The sequence below is a fragment of the Penicillium diatomitis genome (assembly GCF_028827545.1).
Source record: "Penicillium diatomitis strain IBT 30728 chromosome Unknown utg000004l_segment0_segment0, whole genome shotgun sequence".
Classification (NCBI taxonomy): domain Eukaryota; kingdom Fungi; phylum Ascomycota; class Eurotiomycetes; order Eurotiales; family Aspergillaceae; genus Penicillium; species Penicillium diatomitis.
The window spans coordinates 3,068,218-3,091,494 of NW_026623176.1; the positions used below are offsets into that span (position 1 = coordinate 3,068,218).

At 51.9% G+C, this 23,277-nt stretch overlaps 8 protein-coding genes across 8 annotated transcripts; 4 read left to right on the top strand and 4 right to left on the bottom strand.

Moving 5' to 3' along the window:
* Nucleotides 1-77: 77 nt before the first annotated feature.
* On the top strand, nt 78-4,055 carry N7539_004304 (hybrid sensor histidine kinase/response regulator; the record flags this gene model as incomplete). The annotated part of the gene is made up of 5 exons (XM_056933906.1): nt 78-169; nt 287-2,206; nt 2,261-3,313; nt 3,372-3,781; nt 3,844-4,055. The coding sequence occupies 5 exons, from the start codon at nt 78-80 to the stop codon at nt 4,053-4,055; spliced, it is 3,687 nt and encodes a 1,228-aa protein (XP_056791447.1).
* A 726-nt stretch (nt 4,056-4,781) lies between these two features.
* On the top strand, nt 4,782-5,831 carry N7539_004305 (uncharacterized protein; the record flags this gene model as incomplete). Its single annotated transcript, XM_056933907.1, has 1 exon — nt 4,782-5,831. One exon carries the CDS (start codon nt 4,782-4,784, stop codon nt 5,829-5,831), a length of 1,050 nt encoding a protein of 349 aa, XP_056791448.1.
* A 488-nt stretch (nt 5,832-6,319) lies between these two features.
* N7539_004306 (E3 ubiquitin-protein ligase) lies at nt 6,320-7,968 on the top strand (the record flags this gene model as incomplete). The annotated part of the gene is made up of 2 exons (XM_056933908.1): nt 6,320-7,332; nt 7,443-7,968. The coding sequence occupies 2 exons, from the start codon at nt 6,320-6,322 to the stop codon at nt 7,966-7,968; spliced, it is 1,539 nt and encodes a 512-aa protein (XP_056791449.1).
* A 1,776-nt stretch (nt 7,969-9,744) lies between these two features.
* N7539_004307 (NEDD4 family E3 ubiquitin-protein ligase) lies at nt 9,745-13,230 on the bottom strand (the record flags this gene model as incomplete). The annotated part of the gene is made up of 8 exons (XM_056933909.1): nt 9,745-10,378; nt 10,465-10,758; nt 10,822-12,040; nt 12,113-12,246; nt 12,334-12,439; nt 12,543-12,710; nt 12,824-13,102; nt 13,215-13,230. The coding sequence occupies 8 exons, from the start codon at nt 13,228-13,230 to the stop codon at nt 9,745-9,747; spliced, it is 2,850 nt and encodes a 949-aa protein (XP_056791450.1).
* Nucleotides 13,231-14,994: 1,764 nt separating this feature from the next.
* N7539_004308 (polyadenylate-binding protein) lies at nt 14,995-15,823 on the bottom strand (the record flags this gene model as incomplete). Its single annotated transcript, XM_056933910.1, has 4 exons — nt 14,995-15,138; nt 15,222-15,309; nt 15,384-15,640; nt 15,755-15,823. 4 exons carry the CDS (start codon nt 15,821-15,823, stop codon nt 14,995-14,997), a joined length of 558 nt encoding a protein of 185 aa, XP_056791451.1.
* A 793-nt stretch (nt 15,824-16,616) lies between these two features.
* N7539_004309 (vacuolar protein sorting-associated protein 29) lies at nt 16,617-17,687 on the bottom strand (the record flags this gene model as incomplete). Its single annotated transcript, XM_056933911.1, has 4 exons — nt 16,617-16,745; nt 16,806-17,219; nt 17,313-17,327; nt 17,421-17,687. The coding sequence occupies 4 exons, from the start codon at nt 17,685-17,687 to the stop codon at nt 16,617-16,619; spliced, it is 825 nt and encodes a 274-aa protein (XP_056791452.1).
* A 1,659-nt stretch (nt 17,688-19,346) lies between these two features.
* On the top strand, nt 19,347-20,644 carry N7539_004310 (alanine--glyoxylate transaminase; the record flags this gene model as incomplete). Its single annotated transcript, XM_056933912.1, has 2 exons — nt 19,347-19,435; nt 19,573-20,644. The coding sequence occupies 2 exons, from the start codon at nt 19,347-19,349 to the stop codon at nt 20,642-20,644; spliced, it is 1,161 nt and encodes a 386-aa protein (XP_056791453.1).
* Nucleotides 20,645-21,266: 622 nt separating this feature from the next.
* On the bottom strand, nt 21,267-22,164 carry N7539_004311 (GPI anchored serine-threonine rich protein; the record flags this gene model as incomplete). The annotated part of the gene is made up of 3 exons (XM_056933913.1): nt 21,267-21,672; nt 21,803-21,901; nt 22,067-22,164. Coding segments are annotated over 3 exons (603 nt in total), but the record flags the coding sequence as incomplete, so codon positions are not given.
* Between the last annotated feature and the right edge of the window lie 1,113 nt (nt 22,165-23,277).

The window sequence follows — 23,277 nt, forward strand, 5'->3', positions numbered from 1 at the left end:
AATTCCTGCCACTACCGCCACTTCCTCCCCTCTTCCCTCCCCTCTCCCGTCATCCCAGTCGTGCGTCGTAGGCATGCATGAAGCTTCAAGTCATGGATCAAGCAGGCTTTTTCGCCTTCCACCCATCCACATGTAGTACCGAGCGGGAGAGAATCAGGGAACTATCGAGGTAGGTCACAATGAGAAGCTTCAGTGTTTTGCCCTGACCCAACGATGGTTACTTTCCCCCGCCTCGATCAGTAGGGCTCTCCGCTGACCGCGGGGAATAAAATTTTGGTGGCATTAGATATTATTGCGCTCTAGGTCGTCCACGACCTTCGACGACGCGGAATCAGGATGCGGAAAACTCGGAGGCCGCCAATGCCCAGCCCAAGGCGCTCAAACGCGATGAACGGCACACAGCCGGCATGCTCTCAACCGATATCACCTTGACCGCGCTGGCACAGCTCGGCGTACTGCGTCTCGCGGGGAATCGATCGTTCGTCTCCCTCATCGACGGCGGCAACCAACACATCATCGCCGAAGCCACGGCATCCATCTCGTTGCGCGACCACACCCGGCACGCGCCCAATGATGGACTGTATCTGGGCACGCGCACGCTTGACTTACTCTGGGGAGTCTGCCCGCAAACGATCGCCTTGTTTACCGGGAGAGACACGTCCTCCGTGATCGACAATGAGAATATCACCGGCAACCGAACGCGCTACATCATCCGGGATCTTTTGAAGGAAGAGTGTTTCAAAGACCGGCCCTACGTCCGGGCATGGCCATTCATGCGCTTCTATGCCGAGGTCCCAATCTTCAGCCCCTCGGGCTTTGTGCTCGGCACCTACTGCGTCATCGACGACAAGCCTCGCACCGAGTTCGGAGACAAGGACGTTGCCGTGCTGAGTGAGATCGCAGAGGCAGTCGCGCGGCATCTAGAGCATGTCCGCATTGTCCACTGTCACCGCCGATCCGAGCGACTGATCAAAGGGTTGACCAATTTTGTCAAAGACCATGCCGAGTTTGACCCCCGGGGGGTGGCCCACAATCATCGATTAGAGGCAATGGCGAGTACGTCCCTATCACAAGTCGGCTCGACCTCGTCGGCTGCGAGCTCAGGTCCCGTAGAGACGTCTTTGAATCAGCAATTCGGCGGTGTGACCTCTTCCTCCACGAGTTTGTCCGAACAGCCATCGCCCTTATTCTTCTCCGGTCCGCCGACCGGGTCGACCGAGCCGTCTTCCTTCAACTCGACTCCCTCCGAGCAACAATTCTCACCTGAGGAGGAGAACCCGATGGATGATCTTGCAAAAGCAGATGGCCAGCCCGGGGCGGAGAGCGCAAATGTTGACTCTCACCCTGCGCTCGCCGATCGCACGCCTCTCGGAAATCGACTTCAGCGTATCTTCCACAGAGCAAGCACGCTGCTCAGGAAGTCGATGGATCTCGACGGAGTGGTCTTCCTCGATGCCGCTCGAACCAATCCCTCCTTCCTACCACCCGAAGATCAGGAAGGTTGGGAACCTTTACCCACGACCGCAGTCCCCGAATATCCGGTGGTGCCGTATCCAAGTCCACTGGGTCGATCTCCATCGTATGCTAAACCATCGGAGACGTCATGTGATGTCCTCAGCAAGGCCTTGAAGGTCAGGAAAGGTGAAACTCTCGATGTCAAGGCAGACATCACTTTTTCTGAAGAGCTCTTGAATCTGCTCGTGACCTCATTCCCCCAAGGGCAAGTGTTCAATCTCGATGAGTCCTCGGAGTCGGAAGACTACGTGTCATATGAAAAAGGGTTAGACGGCCAAGACAGTCAGGCCGAGCTCATGCGGATGGCAACGCAGCGGCTTCAGCAAGTCCTGCCCGCTGCCAACTCCGTCCTGTTCTTCCCGCTGTGGGATCACAACAAGTCCCGCTGGATGGCTGGCACTCTTGTGTGGACTCAAGATGATCACCGAGCTCTCGGCATCGAGGAGCTGCATTACTTCAAAGTCTTTGGGGATTCCATCGTCTCCGAGGTCTCTCGGGTCCACTGGGCAACCACCGAGACTTCCAAATTCGACTTTGTGTCCTCCATCAGTCATGAACTTCGCTCTCCACTTCACGGAATTTTGGCCAGCGCAGAGCTCCTGCAGGCCACGCATCTGGAACCGACGCAGGAAGAGATGGTCAGAATGATCGAGTCATCCGGCCTGACACTGTTGGACACCACGGATCATTTGTCAGTGGAACCGTTGCCCTTGCCAAATACTGTGATACTAATCCCCCGCCATAGGCTTGAATTTTGCAAAATTAACAACCTGACCCAAGTGAAAAAGTCCCGCAAGAAGGACGGTAAGAGGCTCAAGGAATCGACCTTGGAATCAGATTTCCATCTAGGTCATCTCGTAGAAGAGGTTGCCGACATCTTGTACACTGGTCAAAACGCGGCGGAGATGGTCTCTCAGACGTCACTGTCAACTTCCGCAACCAAGGCCTCCATCAGTCCATTCCCCGACTTCGAGACAACCGAAGAAATGTCGGTCATTGTACGAATCGAGCAACGTCGACCGTGGCTCATTCGGTCTCTACCAGGGGCCTGGCGCAGGATTGTGATGAATCTGCTTGGCAATGCCATCAAGTGGACCAAAACCGGATTCGTCGAGGTATCGCTGTCCCGGATGCGCAATCCTGTCAACATCCACAAGCCGATCGCGCACCTTTCCATTACCGATACAGGTAGCGGTATTGCGTCCGAGTTCCTACGACACAAGTTGTTCTCTCCCTTTGCACAAGAAGATTCTCTGTCAGAAGGCGTCGGCCTCGGCCTCAGTATTGTACGCCAATTGGTGGCTGCGTTCAACGGCCATGTCAACGTGAGAAGCGAGGTTGGTGTTGGAACGCAAGTTGACGTTTACATTCCAGTGGAGCTCGTTAACAGCCCAGAAGCAAGTCCAGTGTTCTGTCCATCACCCGTAGAGCCCATGCGGGAGTCATTGCCATCGCTTCGAGCGTGTTTGGTCGCCTTCAACGGATATCCCGATCTCCAAGAAACCCCGACAGGCATGTTGAGCCTCGAATCCAAGCGAAAACTCTCCATCCAAAGTACGTTAGCCGACGTGTTCATGTCCTGCTTTGGCTGGGCTGTCTCCCTGGCAGAGACCCTGGACAAGGGCCAGGGAGACATCGCCGTCATAGAGGAAGCCGTCCTTCGAAAGGAAACCGAGGGAATCAGCTCTCTGGAGCAATTGGCTACGAAACACAACTTCAAATACTATATCGTGTTGGGAAGCAATGCCCCATTCTTCGAGACCTTGCTTGCTCCGAATTTCGTTTGGGTATCCCAGCCGTGAGTTTTCAAAATTCGCAAGGAGTGTTGGATCGTTACTGATTTCAAATTCCTTCAGATTCGGTCCACAAAAGATCCAAAGTGCCATAAATCGGATCCTCAATCAGGGCAACACCGACTCTGGGCTAACGGCCGAATCTCCCATATCTTCGGCGGCCCCTTCCGCTCATTTGGGAACTGAATCATCGTCGACGCGTGAGAGGTCAGGTGAAGAGACAGTGCTGACATCGATGCGACACGCTCCAGCATCCCCTACCAAGCTTGTGCAGTCTCCTGCTCTGCCAATTCGCCCTTCGAACGACCCACAGAATGTGCATGTCCTCGTGGTAGATGACAACAACATCAACCTTAAAATCCTTGCTACCTACATGCGCAAGATCGGTTGCAGCTACGATACTGCTTCGAATGGATTGATTGCCCTTGAGAAATACAAAGCCTCGCCACGGCGATTCGACTTTGTGCTAATGGGTGAGTCTTCGATTTCGGGTTCGTCGTGGGTCACGCTGGAGTACGCTAATCTCCAGGGTTAGATATATCAATGCCCGTCATGGACGGATTGACATCGACCAGCAAGATCCGACAACATGAAAAGGAGCACAGCCTAGAGTCCTCGTGTATCTTGGCTGTCACTGGTGTTGCTTCGGATAACATGCAACAACAGGCTATTGCAGCGGGCATCAATGACTACTTGATCAAACCGCTGTCTCTGCAGGGACTGAGAAAGATTATGCATATTTCTTGAACGGGCCAGGATCGTGGTGTCTGTCTAGCGAAGCACTCGAGAAACATGATTCCGTCTCCACGGCGTAAATGTCATTTTGAATTGGTGTTGGGGCATGCCGTTTTCTTTTGTTGGGATTGTTATGAGACAGAACAATCTAATGTATACCCCTGATGGCTGGCGTTGATTTTGTTTGTTTACCTCTCTTTTAATTGCTAAGAATTTTCGAGATTCGAGGCTGAATATGCATTGCCTCGGAAAATACGAAGAGTCATCAGAGCATCTCATAAGGTCCAAGGACGAAAAGTATGAATGTCACCTCAAGCTGAGTCTTGATATACCTACCAGACCGAACAATAGCTTTTCATGAAGGGGAATGGCGTGGATATCCATCATGGAGCTCTATGCAGAGTACCTGCCTGTAAGTACTACTATGAAGCCCTGAAGATGCGGGTCGATCATTACCCGATTAGTCATGCATTGAACACACCCCGGCCAGGTAGTCGCGGGCACAAGTCACGACTCGCCAGTATGGCAGTAGACCCCCAACCTCCATCCTAAACTGCATCTTGTTTTATCAACTCCCTTCATCTATCATTAATCTCGGCTCTGATCAGATCCATGAGCGGAGTACTCTGGTCTACCTTTTCAAAATAGAACTCGCTTTTGCCACGGCACATCTTTGGACCGAGTCCCTTGAATTCTGGCAGTGCCATGCTCTCACGAGGTCGTGTCCGCTTCTGCACGATGGCGTCACAATTCGAGACCGGAGTTTTTCAAAAGTTTCATTTCATTGAAAAGGAAAGAGTCATCATCAGGGATCAAATTTACGGAGAGCATACTATCACTGAGCCTGTTCTCATAGAGCTCCTGCACAGCCCTGAACTTTCTCGCCTTAAAGGCATCAGACAATCCGGCGTGACGGCTCTTCTTGGCTTCGGCCCCAAGGTCACCCGTCTTGAACATTCTGTCGGCGCCTTTCTGCTCACACGAAAAGTTGGGGCGAGTGTTGAAGAGCAGATCGCTGCTCTTCTACATGATATCAGTCACACGAGCCTCAGCCACGTTGTAGACTATGCACTCTCGAAGGCCGGGGAAGAAAGTTATCACGAAGTTTACAAATCCCGATATCTGGAGACCACACAGCTTCCGGAAATTCTCATCAGGCATGGCTTTTCGGATCTCAAAGCTCTTGATGAAGAGCACTTTCCGCTGGTCGAACAGCCTTCCCCGCATCTTTGTGCAGATCGTCTAGACTACTCGCTTCGGGACTCGCTGGCTTTTGGAAAGCTGAGTCTTGAAAAGGTTCGGCGAGTGTTTGATTCCCTCAGAGCGGTGCCTAACAGCAGCGCGCCCAACCGCTTGCTCGTGCTCGACAATCCGCAACTTGCTCTTGCTCTTTCCCGTGCGTACCAAGCCACGGATCGAGACGTCTGGTCCAATCGATCACATGCCAACATCTATCGACGGACCGGTCGAATTATCAAAGAGCTTGTGGAGTCAGGTCGGGTTGATGAGCGCGCACTTTGGACCTTGTCCGATGTAGAGTTCTGGTCATTACTACGTCGGCAGGCCACTCCGCAGCTTCTCAGTGAGCTGGACAGACTGGAAAACGAAGGCTTGCCGGATGAGAATGAGTTGCGTCTACCCCAGCAGACAAAGATCAGAACACTAGATCCAGATATCTGCCTGGCTGATTCGAAAACCAAAGAGCCTGTTCCTCTATCTGTTATGTTGCCTGAGTGGGGTGCAGAGCGTCAGCAGTACATAGATGAGCGTGAATCGACGCGAGATTAGCCGGTGCATCATCAAAGAGAAGATTGGGTATCAAGTTGAGATGCACCGTTCTAGGGCAAAACCCGCAAATTTCCCTCGCTTCAGATGGTGAAGCGCGATACGCGCTTGATTGTCGCGACGAAAGAAAAAGGTAAACAACCCATGGATGTTTGTGCGTGCGCGATGTTATCATGTTAAGATTATCGCCTTTCCTAAATTGGAGAAGCGTATTCTAAAAGTCACGCAGCAAGTGTATGTTCGTCAGCTTGTATTTTTTTCTACTCTTTCTCTTCTCCCAATAGGAGTGTATGTCAAACACTTTCTTTTTCCTTGCATCTCTCAGAACATTATCTTACACCGTTCAGTTTTGTATGTCAGACACTTTCCTTTATATTGCACCTCTCAGAACATTATCTCACACCTTCCAAGGCAGACATTCTAACCCAAAAGCAACGTCAAGGACTTCATCTTCGATTTTTCGTAAGTAGAGCACATCAAGCTCTTCCAGCATGGAGAGTGGCGGGGGTGATCATCAGGATCCCTCGCCAGGTCGCCCTGATGCCCCGCGAATGGCGAACCTGGAATCTCGCCAGCGCATACTTGAAGTACGAACGGAACGACTGGAGAGAGCCATTGCCCGACTGCACAGGCTCATTGACGCGAACTCAGCGTTCTATGAACGGTCCCAGGGTATGACAGCCATGATTTCAAGCACGGTAACCGACACAGAGTCACAGCAGCGACACCATTCTCAAGCTGTGGGCGTACCTCATCTGAGAAGAATGACAGGTCTAACAGATGATGGATCCAGTCTTGGTCGGGGACCGCAAGCGTCGCCCACACCGTCCTCTGCAAACCCATCTATGCCTGGAGCATTTCCATATGACGACGTGATTGCAGAGAATGACTCTCCACACGTATTGAGAGAGTCCTTGAGAGAGTCCATGCGATCTCTTCACCAGACTATCTTCGCTCTCCAAGGCCAGGCGGGCCGTGGAGCAGAACCACCCACTTCTCCTCGGCACAAACCGGAGTGCTCAAGCTGTTTCGAAGAGATCGAGGAGCCCGCTTACGTTAGTTCTTGCTTGCACACCTATTGCGTGGAATGTCTGCGAGAACTCTTTCTGCGAGCAACTCGTGATGAATCAGTGTTCCCGGCTCGCTGCTGCGGTATCGAGTTTCGATACGAGACTATCCGCTTGGTGCTCACCCATCACGAACTCCAAGAGTACGATCTTCACGCCGAAGAGTACACTGCGAGTCCTCGTGTCTACTGTGCTGAACCCACTTGCTCTACGTTCATCCGTCCTTCGGCTATCAAGAACGAGCATGGCACCTGTTCAAGATGCCACAAGAAAACCCACATCACTTGCAAGGCTCTAGCCCACCCAGGTCGCGAATGCCCTGTTGACGAAGCCCAGAAAAGTGTGATCAATCTGGCGGAAAAGAACAACTGGCGACGCTGCTATCATTGTCATGCTATTGTTGAGCTTCGCTATGGGTGTAACGAGGTCCGATGTCGGTATGTGACTGCTTCAACCCCGAGATAACGTCGTTTCTTCTCTATCGTGAAAAGGAGCTCGGGGAACAAACAACGTATGCTTACCCAATGTTACTTTGTAATCTCCCCAGATGCGGACACACCTTTTGCTACCAATGCGGCTCCAAGTGGAAGACATGCGAGTGCCAAAACCTGTATCGACACAATACCCCAATGACTGATCAACCTCTGCAATGGTCCATGTTCTTAACGCCAGGAGATCTCATTGGAGCGCCTGTCCCGCAAGCCAACCCGTTCACCACCACCCCATCATCATTCCCGATGGAGATGCCAACTCTGGAAACGACATTGCGACAACTTCGACGAGGAGTTCCCCCACAGATCCCTCCTACCGCACCGGTTTCAGATCCCACACCTCCATTCACATGCGAAGATCACCGTGAAGCGACGTGGACTTCAAGAGGCGGCCGAATGTTCCGGTGCTCAATCTGTTCTGTATTTCCACCCCAGATCTTTGAGTGCGATGCTTGCCATATGCGGGTTTGCAGTACTTGTTCAACAATCCTGTCAATCGGGTCTCCCACCAAGAATCCTGATTTGCAGACAGAGCCGGGGAATAAAGTCACGAAAGAGCCCGAGGATGAAGAGGAACTCTAGATAATACGAGGGAGAAGACTCGGTCTACTCTGCGTCTGCTTCTAGGAACGGAGCTTGCCCTGTACGTTCCTTGACCTCGACTACTGTTGTTGACCTTTCTCACTCCTCCCTCCCCTTTTACCTTTCCAACCATTCCTTGTTCTCCTTTCCTTTTGCCGCTCCAACGCGACCCCTTCTCAACACGTGCCATTGTTGCAAAAAAAAAAAAACACACGTTGTGACCAGGAGCACCTTCCCGATTGGAACTCATTTCGTCGGCGCATTGTTCCAACCACTTGTTCAGCAGTATCCGCGCTGGCTTCAAGATATCCATGTAGTTTAGTGTCCACGTCCACGCACAATTAGCAGCTTTTCGCAACGAGTTCAATGAGTCAATGTATGATTTCCGTTCAACCCGTATGCAGTAATTCAGGAAAAAAAAAAAAGGCATAGCTCATCCATGTAACCCGACTTAGAAAGCTACCTCTCCCATCCCCAAACCCTAAACTAGGCTGAAGAGCTCAGGGCGCACATGTGAGAATCCCCATCGTGCCTAGAAACTTCCAAGGAACCTGGCAGGTACCGCGCAAACTAGAATACCAAAAATACAATCCAGTAAGGTTGGACCTAACTCCAAATACCCCGGAACTTCCCTATTTCCAACCACACGCCCCGGGCATGTAGTGAAAAATGTTGGTGTACCGGAGATCTCCATCTCCAAAATATATCTGCCCGATCCCGCTACTCCATGCAAGCGTTTATATGTATCTGATGCCGAGGACTAGTAAATCGCTTGAAGGTTCCTAAGTCAAAACTAATCGAGGAAAAAGGCAGTCGTACTAATACTTGCCGCTGTTCAAGCCAACATATCCAGGTTCCTACTCAGTAGGTACTAGGTACACGGGATATGCGAATGATAGGAGATAGTCCGGCGAAGTGGTCATGAGAGAGCCGATAAATTCCCAGGGGGGGGGGGAATGGCTGCCCGGGGGTCGGTGCTCTTTTTACGTCCCTCTGCTTAAGAAAGCGGAGATGCGGTCTACAGTGGCCATATGTGCTTTGAACCAGATAGTCTAGATAGACTAGTTGTCTATGCTGCTAGATGAAATATACAGGACGTGGCAGGGCAAGACAGACTGGAATAAGCGCAGTTCGCAGGTAAGAAAGTGACACGTTCAGCTTATGCCAAAGATGAGGCCAACGTCGGAGACGCAGGCTAACATACATCCGGACACACATGAGCAACGCCATTGAGATCTGCAAAGGATCATTCTCGAGAAAAAAGCAATCACGATCAGCTTGGACAAATTGATTTGCTTGCCTCACCTGGTGCGGCATAGGTGCACACGAGACACGGTCTTACATGAGTCTTGCTTGGAAAGCGAATCGCTGGTGAAGATATGTACATGGTAGTTAAATGTCCGCGAAAGGACGTTGGGGGAAGCCGCCAAACAGACCACGTGCCGATCATACGAGCGAAGCACTGGGTGATTGAGCACAGAAGTGACCACAAGTTGAGAAGTCAGAGCTGAGTGAGAATATTGACAAGGTCCGCTGCTCAGCCTCGGTTCACTTTATTCGTGGTGGACTGCATCCAGCAGACAGTCCAAAGGAGGAGGTCCAACTTGCAAAGGACCGAGGCGGACATGGCCACGGCGCGCTTTACTTGAATTAGGTGACAATGGCAGACGCGAGAGAACCCATAAATAGAATATCTGCATTGCGAGAAGATAAAAAAGAGCAGGAATAGTGCAAGTGCGCCGCCGAAGGGGGGGGGGGGGGGGGGGGGGTATCTCTTTATTCCTGTCCAAACCCAAGCGTCTCTTCCACCGCAATGGACATCTTGTGCTCCAGCGCCTCATAAGACTTGTACGGAGGCAGATCGAGACGGTTGAAGCAGGTGTGCGATTTTGGAAGGGCCGCAGGGTCACCCGACTTCTCGATAGTGAATCGTCGAGGACCGTCCGAACCCTGCAAGTCCTTAAAACCGTTGACGGGGATACGCGACGTACCCGTGGTGAATTGCAGAAGACGGGACTTTTGCTCAGCATCCCAAGTGCGAACCACCTTCCAGAAGTTCTGAATGACCTCGTCCTGCTCCTGGTAACCACGGTAGTCGGTGTGTTTCTTCCAATCGTCGACATCAATGTCGGCGATGCCACCAATGAGCAGCTCCAGTTCTCGCTCGTCGAATACGTTGACGAGGTCAGCTGGAATCAACTCATTGAACCCAACCATGAAGGCGTTGAATTGCTCCTCAACCCGTTTCATAATCTTCCATTCCGTCACCAACTCGATGTACTGTGCCTTGTTTTCGTTCGTGACGGGAATGTCCCGACCACCAGGAATCAAATCAACAGTAGTGCGCTCGCCAAACTTCTCATCATCAACCGAGAATGTGAGTTCGATAATACCCTCGATATCATTATCCCTGTAGTGACGTAATTAGCAACCATTGGCGGGACATATCTTTTTCGGGCTTTTGGGAAGACATTGCAGTGAATAGACACGACTTACAGAGTCCACGCAAGGTTGCGATGCAGATCCTCGTCCACGCCCTCCATATCCTGCAGGGACACCTTCTTCCGCAGCATCATTTTGTAGAAAGCTGGAATGAAGAAGGAGTCCAAGAAGCGACGGTGGAAGATGGCGAGACCGACGACTCGGCCAATGAACTTGAAGTAGTTGAGATGCTCAGGGTTGACGCCAGAGTGAGGGTTGATTTGCAGCGTGTAATTGTCGTGTGCAGAGTATTCGAATAGACAGTAGAAAGGATTGAACATCTCATGGGACAGGAGGAAAAAGAATTCACTGTGTGGTCAAGTTAGCGATCTAGTATGAGAAGCGTGATGAATAAATCGCCAGGTGACGTACCGAGAAAGACCACCGTAGTCGAGACCATCCTCGCCATCGAACTTGATCATCAATCGCTTCTTTAGATCCGAAGCACTTTGGCGCATGATCTCAGAGTACGAATCTTCGAAGATGTTGTTACGGCGGACCTTGACGTGACATTGGCCGACCAAGATGCGCAGCGCGGGCTGAGAGCGGAAGTAGATCAGCTTGCGACGGAAGTCACGCTTGTATTGCGGTACACCCTGGTCGAGCGAGGAAGGCAAGCGAGGGTCGTCCCATGTGGTTGTCTTGGTATTGTGGTCGACAAAGTATACACGGGCCGTGTGCGTGAGGCGCATTTCCCAGCCGCTGGGTAGAGGACCAAGTTGAGAGACAGGCTGCTGCTGGAAGGTCACATTATTTCCAGTCTGGTTTTGGTTTTGGCCGTAGGTTCTGATGTATCGCTGTCGGCGAGGATCGACCCATGTAGTCGTTCGCGTGTTGTGATCGACAAAGTACGCCCGGCCCTCGGGTGTATGCCGCTGCTCCCAGCCGGAAGGGAATTCTCCTGTGCCAGCTGTGGTCACTCCGGTAGCCATCATCGAGACAGCATCAGCGTGCGAGGCGGCACTCCCGGCGGTAGGAGCAGCGGCGGAGGAAGATGCCGCAGCTGGTCCCGGTGGGGGTGTGGCAGGCTGTTGACTATCTGATAGATTGGGAGAGTTGGCACCAGTGCGATCTTCAGGGAGCATTCGACTTTGGTGGGCACGGCGCTCGAGCTGCATGTTCGCCTCCCGCTGACTGCGCTGGGTTTGTTCATTGTAGTTGGCCGACGGTCTTGACCACGTGGTGGTACGCGTATTGTGGTCCACGTAGTAGGTTCGACCTATGTTGTCCTCGCGACGTTCCCAGCCAGCAGGAAGTCGGCCTTGGCTATCCTCGAAAGAGCTCAAGTTGGCGCGAGATGGAGCATTGGCGCCGGGTGGAGCGGACCCGTTGGGGGCTCCTGGCGGAGGATGGCTTGTTGAGACTCGGTGGTTGAGTGAGGCGCTGGACGCAGCCGCCGAATTGCCGGTTTGTGGTGTTGACGAGGCTGCGACTTGAGGCACAAGTCCACTTGACGTTGACGACTGCGCTGGATGACGTTGAGAGCCGGCTGGCTGGGACGCTGCGGCAAGATTTGTCGACAAGTTGATGATGAGCTTTCCATGTACAACGAGATTATCGTTGGATTTCTTGAGGTCTCTTGTGATCATCTCTATGGAGAGGGGGAAGACACTGATCAGTAATGGCGCAAAAAGTGTAGGCCAAGTGAGACTTCTCAACTCACCATCTCCTCCCATCTGAAGATCGATGACATCTCCAATGCGCACGTTGATCACCCCGAGGAAACCCTGGTCCTTCTTCTTAAATTTCTTCTGGTCAAAAATCTGGATCGCAAGGATACTGTCCTCGTTGACTCGCCTACCCAGAACAGATCACTAATCAGCAACGGATGCACGAGACAAAGATCACCAAAGCGGCCAACTGCGGAACCAAGTGGGCACGTACAGATCAAATGCCTCATTCCAGTATGGGTTCAGTGTTTTTTTGATCACAGACGTAGTATGAGTTTGCTCGCCGCCCACGGTGGCCACAGCGAAGGGGTCCGGGAAGCCTAAAAAGTTGAAAGGGCGGGTGTTAGCGCTGAGCCCAGCGTGGGGCCTGGAAAGGTGTTGCGAAAATAAATGAGCAATCGCCAGAAATGGTTCATTACTTACGGAAGACATCACGCCGATAAAGTCCATCTGCTGCAACGACTGAGTGGACATGGTAAATCGTCAGTATGCTGATATCAAGGCCGCCAGCCCCGCAACGTCCCGCGCTGGGATGCACGCCACGGCTGGAAGAATCAGGTAATCTTACTCGTGAGTCGAATGTTTGGCTGGCTATAATGCAGACCATTAGCATTGAGTATTTGCAAGAGATCACAAGTCACGTCGGACTCGACTGTCCCTGGGGTCACGTGTCTAGGGCAGGGCTTCTGGAAGGGGAAACGTACGCAGGCAGATTAGAAGCCATGATGATTGCCCTGGTTGCTTCACAAGCAAGCCGTCCGGTGCAAAAGGCCGATCAATCAAGCCCAAGCCAAGAGTTGTGGAACACGCATCCACAACTGGAGTCAAGTAGGCGAGGGAGTCGCAGAGTCGAGTCGCACTTGATGAGGCCTGAATCAGGGAATTGTAGTTCTCGAGGACAAAGGCGGAGAGAGAGGGGAAGAAAGAGGAAGCGTGAGCGGTGGTGATGTTTCGATGGAGGACGGAGGAGAAGGGGAAGCGGGCTGCCCGGGGCTAGTGTCAACGGTTACAATGCTGTGTAAGCGCCCGTTTGGGTACGTATGGCCTGCCATAGAAAACTCCGTCTTCATGCGGGCAAGGATCCCCTCCAATTACGGTAAGGTACTGTCATTTTGAGAACAACCTCCGACATGTACTCCGCCTACGTAACGACTATGAAATCTGGTCTTGGAAATACTTCGCTGGTACCAAGTTTTGACTGATATGTTCTTTCTGGTCTTGGGTCACGAGCACTTGTTCTTGTGTGTAGAATTTTCTCTGCGCTCGGTTCGCTCTGCTAAGCAAAGTAAAGTGTACATGATCGAAGTTGGTGCAAAGGGCTGGAGACATCATTACGTTGTGGACCAGCCCATCCCGAACGATAGTCAGGTAGATCATGTCGAGTTCTAACTTCGACTCAGCCACAATCCACCGAGTCCAGGACTCCAGTGTGCAATTGTCAGCCACCCACGGGCATATTGAAGCACACAGCTACAGGACATGGAACATTGACATTCACAAACTCTATGAGGAGGCGAACAAGTACATTCATTGATATTGCTGATGACCTGCCCCTACAAGTCAAATGGTTGGCTGTAGGACCTTCAATCAAAATGATGTCAATTTGGGAAGAAGATAGATATGGCCAAGTCAATGCCATCAAATCTACCCTGAGTTGTCAATATAAGATGTTGGTTTTAGCACAGTGAGTAGTTGTCTGTTGCGCGCTTGACACGAATAGCCTCCCGCCCACTGACTATGCAGAGACATGCTGCTTCATGGTATTAATATGCATAGCCGAAATGCCACAAGCAGCTCCATGGAACTCGTCCGAGTTTTTCATCATCGGGTCAGTAGTATGGTACTTACTCAGTACTTCGTGCGTAGCAGCGTGCTACAGTATGCTGACAGGACAAAGAGGTGGCGATATTGATGATTGATAAGGATTTGGTAATTCAAGTGACCTTTTGGAGTGATTAGAGAGAGCATGCTACCTCATTCTCAACTGGAGCACTCGCCGTCCTTAGTACTCTGCTACATAAGCTCGACTTGTATTCCTTCAGCGGTTAGCCTTAGGACCAGGCAACAGGATTCACTCATATATGATCATCAATGTATATTGCGTATGGGGCAGTGACCACATTGAACGAGTGCCAGGACCCCAGGCTGGCAGGCCTCTCTCAGAGAGGTAGTCGGTACATTTTTTTTAGGTGCGTTGTTGCGCTCGGAAGCATGCGCCCCGCCCAATTCGACGCCCGGCGTCAGCCCATGCGGCGCTCGTTGCTCGCCAACTGGCTGGTGCCAGAAATAGTAGTCGTCAGACGCTAATAAGATGCTCGCAAACACTCCTCGTATCAAGAATCCTGGCTTGGTCGATTGCCGAGTTTTATGGTAGTGGTTCCACCCGTGATTGTCGGGATTAGCCTTATGCAAATTTGACAGCTTTCGGTCTTACTTCACATCTCAGTTTGGAGGAACCCCCTTAATACCGGAAGAAATAGAACGATAGACGGGATATTGGAAACTTGAAAAGAGGTGATGCCAACAGGCGAATATTGAAAACATGACGTGTGTGTTTAATCTGGCGGGCGCTTTTATTGTACATCTTCTCGACCAACGACTTCACATATCCCGCGCGCGCCGAGAGGACCGAGTGCGTAGCTGGATGCAGGAGATGGAAGCACCATGCTTCTCCATACAAGCATGGCGTAGGAAAGACAGATAACCTCACCAACCGGTTCTTGCGGGTCCCTTATCCCGGATCCTGATCAAGCCTCGTTCGATCTCAGTTCCCTGTGGCATACTCGGGTTTACAACGACCCTCGTACCGGTCTTGTAAGCTTCGAAGGTGGTGTGTAGAACGTCATTCGAATGGTTGCGCAGTTCAACTGCACCTTTAGTATGGCGCGAAGCCACGACCCCGACCCCGATATCCACCTCGGTAGCTTCCTCGGAAACCACCACGTCCACGGCCACCGCGGAATCCACCTCGTCCACGCCCGCGAGTCATGCCCGGAAGGTTGGTGCGCTTGGGAGTCACCTGTGAATGTGCGGAAACTCCAGTCAGCTTGATTGGTTCGGCTTAGTGCGCAGGCATGTCGGCATATCATCATTCAAACTCACCTTCAAGTTCCGGCCACGGAAGACACTCTCATTGAGAACCAGAGCCTGGGCCACAAGACTGGGCTCCGCAAACTCGACGTAGGCATAGCTATGTAGTCCATGTCAGTTTCCGGGACCCTGTGAACGAGACAAGAGACGGTTAGAGCTCGGATGTGGACGCACCCCTTCGGCTGACCCGTGAATTTGTCCAAAAGGATGGTCACGCGATTGATTGACCCGCAGCTCTGGAAGTGTGCCTGAATCTCCTCGGGTGAAGCGCCGTAGTCGACATTGCCGACGAATATACTCCGCGCATCGATATCTTCCTTGTTCTCTTGAAGGCCCTCGGCCTGCTGCTCCAGCGTCTCCTGCATGTCGCGTAGCTTGGCAGCCTCGGATTCCATCTCCGCAACACGTCGCTTCATGGCGGCGATCTCCTCCTAAATTTGAGAGTGTTTTAGATCAGCTCATGTCGGAAATACCGTGCTATCAAAACCCAGAGATCATGTCGCATTGTAAATGCTTCCACACCCTTGAACCGATCGCCAACCTACCTCGTCGTCCAATCCCTCGTCGCGGGGAGGCAGCTGCTCATCCTTCAATTCTGTGTGTTCTGCAGACATTTTTGGGTGTATTGCAGGGTGCGCGTAAAGTAAAATGAAATCTCGAGGAAGGGTGGGTGAGGATAAAGGTTCTCGGAATTAAGAGAGCAGCCGGCGGAGCTCTTGAGGCGGCTCGCTCGATAGGATAGCAGATGTCGGCTTGGTATGAGAAAGTTTGACACTGAAGAGCGAGTGTCTGGCCGAACTTGCTTTCAATGCAGCGACAAAGGATTTGTTAAATACAAAGGGAACTTTTCCAATAAAGATCTTTGCGGGGCGGAGACTGATAGGAAGGCTCGCGGTCAATTCGGGACTTGAACGAGTTCCGCTTTGAGACTAGTGTGTGGGTCTATCAGCGTGCCTTGTGAGCTTGTCCGGTACTTGTTGTCGCGACGAAGGGCCTTGAGAAGTTGGGATATCTTCTGCGTACGGTTTTTCTTCTTTTGTACGATCAAATTCACTCGCTTGTTTGAACATGGAAGTCGAATCATTAAATTTTGAAGCATTCTGACTGACCAGAGTACGGCCGAGACGGGTGTTCACTGTATATGGAGGTAGACAATTTAATGATTACGAGCAGTCATCTTCTCCTTCCTATGTTTATCTTTCATTCAGCGAACGTGGCAAGATACGAGACTGAAGCATGATTTCTAGATGATTCCATTAGGTGTATCTGCAGGGCAAATCAAAACAAAAGGTAATAGCATACTAGACGGACAGTAGACATGAGAGCGCGACGGAAGGGGGACTATATACATCAGACGATAATGCGTGGAGGAAGGGGGAAGTAAGCTGGGAATCAAGGTGTAACAGACTAGGACGCTGGCGCTGGAGCTGGGGCATGATTTTTGCGGTACGAGACCTTCTCCACCGAGACATTCTCCACGCCATTCGCATCGGTCTTGAGCTGATACACGTAGAGCACCAGGACATCTCCTTGAATCTGTGTCCATCTGTGAGTTATTCATTCAGAGGATATGCTGAGGGTAATGGGTTAACTCACGTCCATGAGACAGAAGCTGGGAGTTGGCTCTTCACCATCCGGCCAGTAGCCGGAGCTCATCGCACCCGTTGCGCTGCCTGGGTTCACAAAGAAGCGGCCCTCCATTTCGAAGGCCTCGAAGCGATGCGTCCCTCCCCAAAGCAAGATATCCACATCCATCTGACGGGCAGCGATCAGCAGAGCATCTGCGTCACCGGGCGGGATAATGGTATGACCGTGGGTGACACCGATGCGCAGGCCGCCATGGTTGACGACCTTGGACAACGGCAGATTGGGGGAGTCGACGTCGTAGTCGCCCTTGACCATCTGCAGGTCTGGGGCTACTTGGCGAAGAAAGTCATAGGTGTCGCGATCAGTCAAATTACCCAAGCAGAGGATTTGACCAATCTTTCCGGGTGTGAGGAGTTTGCGGAACTAGAACGAAAGAACGACAGAGCATGAGCTTAGGGTCACTGGAACCACAGAACCCTGCGAGTTGAAGGTAGAGCGAGATATTGTCACACGAACCTTGGCAGGCAGATCCTATGAAGACGGAAAGGAGAGTCTGTTAGCGCTCAGTTCCTGGGAAGCTCTGATAACATGACCGCCGAAGCTTGTCTAGGCTCATGGACCTACGGGAGCCCGGTCCGGGATGAACAGGTCACCGATGACCAGCACCAAACGGGCAGTCATGCTCAGGTGGTGTGTGTGGGTCTTGACAAGAACTGCTAAGATAGATCGAACACTCAATGGCTGGACCCGGCTGCAAAGAGATTGAGATCTTGTAGATCCAGGCAAGCGCGCGGGCAGTCGGCGATACCAGGCGCGGGCGATCACCAAGGCGGAAGCTTCGCGGGGAAGCCGCGAGCTGATGGCAGCCCTGAGCCCTAGGTGATGGCCCATTTCGGCATAGCGGAGATCACGGATGGGGCGTTGGAGGTCCAGCCGTGAGTTGGTTGACCGAGATGATGCTTGCTATGATGCATGTCAACTTCAAGAGTTGAAGTCCTTGAAATCTACATTTGCCATGTCGCGGCGTCTTGTTGATTGATTGATCCCTTGCACCAATACAACTGGTCCGACGCCAAGTGGATTTGGTCTGCCAGGCAGTCTACGGAAGATGTTGATATTTTCTTCGATTTTCGGAGCTGGCCGTTTTCATCTATTCATACCACGCTATTCATAAATTGTCCGGGAAGTTACCTCCTCACGCCTTAATCGACCCAAACAGTGTGCTCTAGCGGGTTTTACAATCATTTCCATGACCAATGGGCAACTAAAGCTGGAGGTCTGATTGGCATATCTCATCCGATTTCGAGGCTCACCGGCGAGCGTATCGTCTCCAGTCTGGGTTGATCCTGGTAACCATCTTCAGAGTGGCCAACCTTCTTTAGTAGATGTCTATCCTTGTCGTGGCTATTAAGATGCGATGTCATCCATTGGAGATTTTCCGTCATAGGAAGCAGCCGTTACATCATTCATGTAGTTAGTTAGAACATGGTCCTCTATGAATGGTCTGCGTCTTAAAGGGACCAAGTTATGCAATGGTTTGATCAACCATGACCATCATGCTAAGGAAGGTAGTACCACTACCTAAGTTACTACCGCCGTACAGACTGTCAGTCTGTATGCAGTTATTCACTAACTTCCCGTTTGAGACAAGACCCGCTGGAGCTACCCCAGATTCCGATGTTCAGCCGTTCACCATTCACCGAACTCTGCTCTAGGAATAGACTCTACCGCGTAGGTGATAGTCTTGACCCCGATCCAGTCTCGAAACTTCGAAGGCACGAAGAAACAGTATGTTTCTCGAATGGTAGTTTCTGTACTTTCTTTTCATTCGGTAGCGGAAGGGTCCGGCCGTCTACTTTTCTGCGACGGACTGAGGAGAACTACAAACGGTAATACGATGAGAGCCGATGGGGCGGGACTTACAATACTGAAGAGTTACCGTGGGTATCCAGAATCAATAAATAGACTGGGGAATATCCACTGCTGAACTTCTCAATCTCCATCTTTATCTCAACAAGAGTGATATTATTATCTTCAGTCTCTTATACTTCAGGACAAGTACTGCGACCAGCGCGGCCTTATTCTCCAGTACTACAATCGCAGTATCTATACCTCCTCTGCAGCCAATCCCCTTCCCGCTCATCTCCTCCACTCTCTCCCATCGGCGGCGACCCCCGAACTTCGCAGGAGTCTGGTCCCTCGGCAATCCACGAGGCACAAGCAAGAACCGCAAGAACCACCCCCAAGCTGGCTCTACCGAGAGGAAGCTTACTGCGTGGTCTCCAGTTATTCCAGCTGCCGCTGCCAAAAACAGGACCTCCCAGACTGACCCCGCGGCAGCCCCTCCGCCGCATTTCGGAAAAGCTGGCGCCCACGTCCACCACGCAGCGCCTGAGCCTGATCTCCAGACACCTGGATCAGCGCCTACCGTTGCCCGAACTCAACACACCCTTCTCGACCGAGAGAAACTCCCTGGCTCCAGACGATCTTGAATATAAACCAATTGACCGTTCCGTTCCCTCTGCTCCTCTTTCTACCAAATCTCCCACCATGTCGTCTCAACCCCCTCACAACACTCTGCTCATCCCGGGCCCGATTGAGTTTGATGATGCAGTCCTGCAGTCCATGTCCCACTATGCGTGAGTACCTCCTTTGTCCTATCTTCCCCGAGCATGGACGCTCGAGTTTTGGGACTCATAATGGAAGACCTTGCTCCCTCCAAGGTCTCCCTCAAGAGGCGGGAATAGAATGGCTAATGGTTGCCCGCCTGCAATAGTGAGAGCCACGTTGCTCCCGGCTTCGTCAAGGTCTTTGGCGAGACCCTGACTCTACTGCGCAAGCTGTTCCAGTCCACCAATCCTTCTGCTCAACCTTTCTTGATCTCCGGCTCCGGCACTCTCGGATGGGACCTGGTCGCGGCCAATTTGATCGAGCGGGGTGAAAATGCTCTCGTCCTCAATACCGGGTATTTCGGTGACTCCTTCGGCAACTGCTTGACGACGTACGGTGCCGAGGTTACCCACTTGCGCGCCCCCATCGGCGACCGCCCTTCCTTCGAGACTGTCGAGGCTGCGCTGAAGGAAAAGTCGTATAAGCTGGTGACGGTCACACACGTCGACACCTCCACTGGTGTGCTGAATGACATCAAGCGGGTCGCCGAGATCGTGCGTCGGGTCAGCCCGGAGACCTTGGTGATTGTCGACGGCGTGTGCAGTGTGGGCTCCGAGGAGATCGCCTTTGATGAATGGGACCTCGATGCCGTGGTGACCGCCTCGCAAAAGGCCATCGGATGCCCTCCGGGTCTGAGCATTGTGTACTGTTCAGGACGCGCCATTCAGCGCGCTCAGTCTCGCCAGACTCCCCCGGCTTCCTACTATGCCTCCATGGCCAACTGGCTGCCTATTATGCAGAATTATGAGGCCTGCAAGCCCTCGTACTTTGCCACCCCGCCAACTCAGCTTGTCCACGCCCTGCACACCACCCTGAGCCAGATCACCGCCCGTCCCATGTCGGAGCGCTTTGCGGTCCACACTGCCGCCTCAGACAAGGTCAAGGCTGCCGTTGCCGAGATCGGTCTCTCCCAGGTGGCTGCCAAGCCCGAGTGTCAGGCCCACGGTATGACGGCCATGTACCTGCCGGACGGTTTGGCCCCGCCTGATGTGCTGCCGGGTCTGCTGAAGCGCGGTGTCATCTTCGCAGCCGGTCTACACAAGGAGATCGCCACCAAGTATATCCGATTTGGCCACATGGGTGTCAGCGTGACGGATCCCCAGCGCAATGATATTGAGAAAGCTCTGGCTGCGCTGAAGGAGGCTTTGGCGGAGGCCAAGCAGGCCAAGGGTCTGTAAAGACTTTGAATTTGTGTATACATGCGGTCGTGGGTCGACCATGGACTGCCAATTAACTTCTTTGAGTGTCTATATGCATAGAGCAATTCAACCACTTTGCACCCCTACCGTCTCCTGCGTTCTTACTTGCCCAACAAGAAAAGATTGCCCCCACGGTACTGTCGTTTGCCGAGATATCTTGTTGATGCAAATCTTAACCTAGCCCCATGACCATGAGTCAAGTATCTGCTCTATCGTCCATATCTCTGTATTTTTCGACACATGAGTTGGTCCTCCCGAGTTCTTTCGAAGCTGTGGCCGACGAGAGTTCCGTTTCGAGTGATTACGCAGAGCCCCCGTACCGTCCGTCCTAGACCAAAATACTAGTATCACATTGACTCTGAATCGGAAACCGTCCTTCTCATTGTTTACCCCATGTAGATATTAATCTCCCCGTATAGTAAGAGGAGTATGCAAACACAACGCTATGCCCTGAAACCAATCACTCGGACAATTCCCAGCACTGAAACACCCAAAATGCTAAATGATGGAAACCCCCTCAAACCCCCACTGAAATGCATCCTGAATCCCCATCCGTCTCTTCTACCCTGCCTCGTCCCTTTTCCTTCCTACTACCCCTCACATCATAACCCCCAACGCCAACCCCAAAAACGCTACCCAAGTCCCCGACCTCTTCACGGCATTCATCGCGGCTCCAGACGTCGGGCTCGGTCCCGCCGTCGTATTCCCCCCCCTGTAATCCGGTCAACGTCTTCGTGGGCGCAGCGTCCGAAGTCCCGGATCCAGATCCCGTCTCGCTCCCACTATCGCTATAGTCCGCACCAGCGTTGTTTTCTTCCAGGCCGCTGGGAGTGCCGCTGGATGTTGCCGATGCGTTATGGGGGTGTGTGTTTGTGCCGGTGGCGGTCTGGCTAGGTGCGGCGCCGAATGTGGTGGTGGTGGCGTAGGCTTTGGCGTTGGCGCAGTTTTGTTGGCGGATGCTTTGCGCGGTGGTGCTTGCGATTAAGTCGGGGCAGTTGTTGTAGCAGCTGTGATGGGAAGGAAGAAGAAGAAGAGATGTTGTTAGTCGAAACTCAGGAGTGGGGGTGTTGGAGATTCAGGTTCTGGATGATGGACGAAGTGAGTTCAACTTCTGATCTGATGGTGGGAACAACATACTCGACGACGTTGGTGCTGCGAGTGCATTGGCATGCAAAGTCATAAGTCTCGCAGCCCTCGAGTTGGAATTGCATATCTTGAACACATCGGTCGACAACACTGTGATGGATGAATGGTATGTTAGTATCCATGGTGGGAAACACTTGGTTGATATGCCGCGAGTTGTATCATTGACAATATACCCTCTTAAGGGTTGTGTTTGTTGCAGTGGATGGTATCAACCAAATGGATAGACCTGGATGCTGATGCTGTGATGAAGCTTACTTTTGCGCAGCGCACGTCTTTGAATTAGAAGTCTGACCAACGACAACAGAGGCTGTGGCAGCGATGAGAAGCGGAAGTCTGGTAGCGGCAAAACGCATGGTGGCGGCTGAGCTGATGAAGAATTTCCGCGATATAAGGTATGATTGACTCGTGTATAGGAGAAGACGAAGGTGGGTATTGTAGAACAAGACAATATCACAGTGGTATTCGTGGACGATGAGAATGGAAGGATGTAGCACCTTTGGAAATGTAGTGGGACCTCGGCTTCATATAGAATCCGAGACTAGCTATACGAACTCTCATCCTGTGCGATTCTGGACATTCTCTTTCACTCGACACATGTAAAGCTTTCGAGCTGGGCATAACACATGCCTCTATCCGGCAATAAGTTGAACAAGGGGTGGGGAAATCGAGACACCAAAACGCCCACGTCAATAGTGAGAAATGAATGCAAATGGACAGGCCGCGCTGAAAATGCCCCAGAAGAGTAGAGTAAGCGCAAAGTTCCAGCTCGACTGGAGAACAGTAGACATGATTTGATGTGGCTGGTGGCTTGAACACCATCGAATACCATCAAAAAGGTTCAATTCGGCTTTCCGCAAGAGGGTCATCGGCATGGAACCCTATTTTTCCAACGGTTCGGTAGTTCGGATCTGGGGGAAAGCTACTCCACCTCAACGGGATATTCATCAAGAACCAATAATTAGATTGACTTGAAAAGAGTCGTCGCTCTGATCGTGGCCTCCGGATCTCCAGACATTCTTTCTCGAGTCTGGGGTGGTTGGCTACATTCCACTGAGGTGATGGTATTCCATCCCTTGTAAAATGTCCCCCACTGACTTCTCGGTACGACAACTTCAATCTCACGCGGTTGAGAGTCTACGAGCTTGGAGATCTAGAGCCCAATATCCAGGCCATCTGACTGCCTCGGCATTTAGACCCGACTTGCGCCCTCAAAAGTGGATGATCCGAAGTGTTCGGGTCGATTCCAGTCGAGTAGCACTCATGCGCATTGGCTGAGTTTGTGACTTCCTCTTATAATAGATTTACGAACTAGATCTGATTGTGGGCAGCTCAACTTGGATGTGCCTTTTTATACTTCCCTCGTTCATTTCCAATCGATCATGAACTTTGTCGACGAGTGAGATGCTACCTATCGACTGAGAACAGTGATATATTGTCACTCATTGGGCGATTGAAAGAATTGAGAC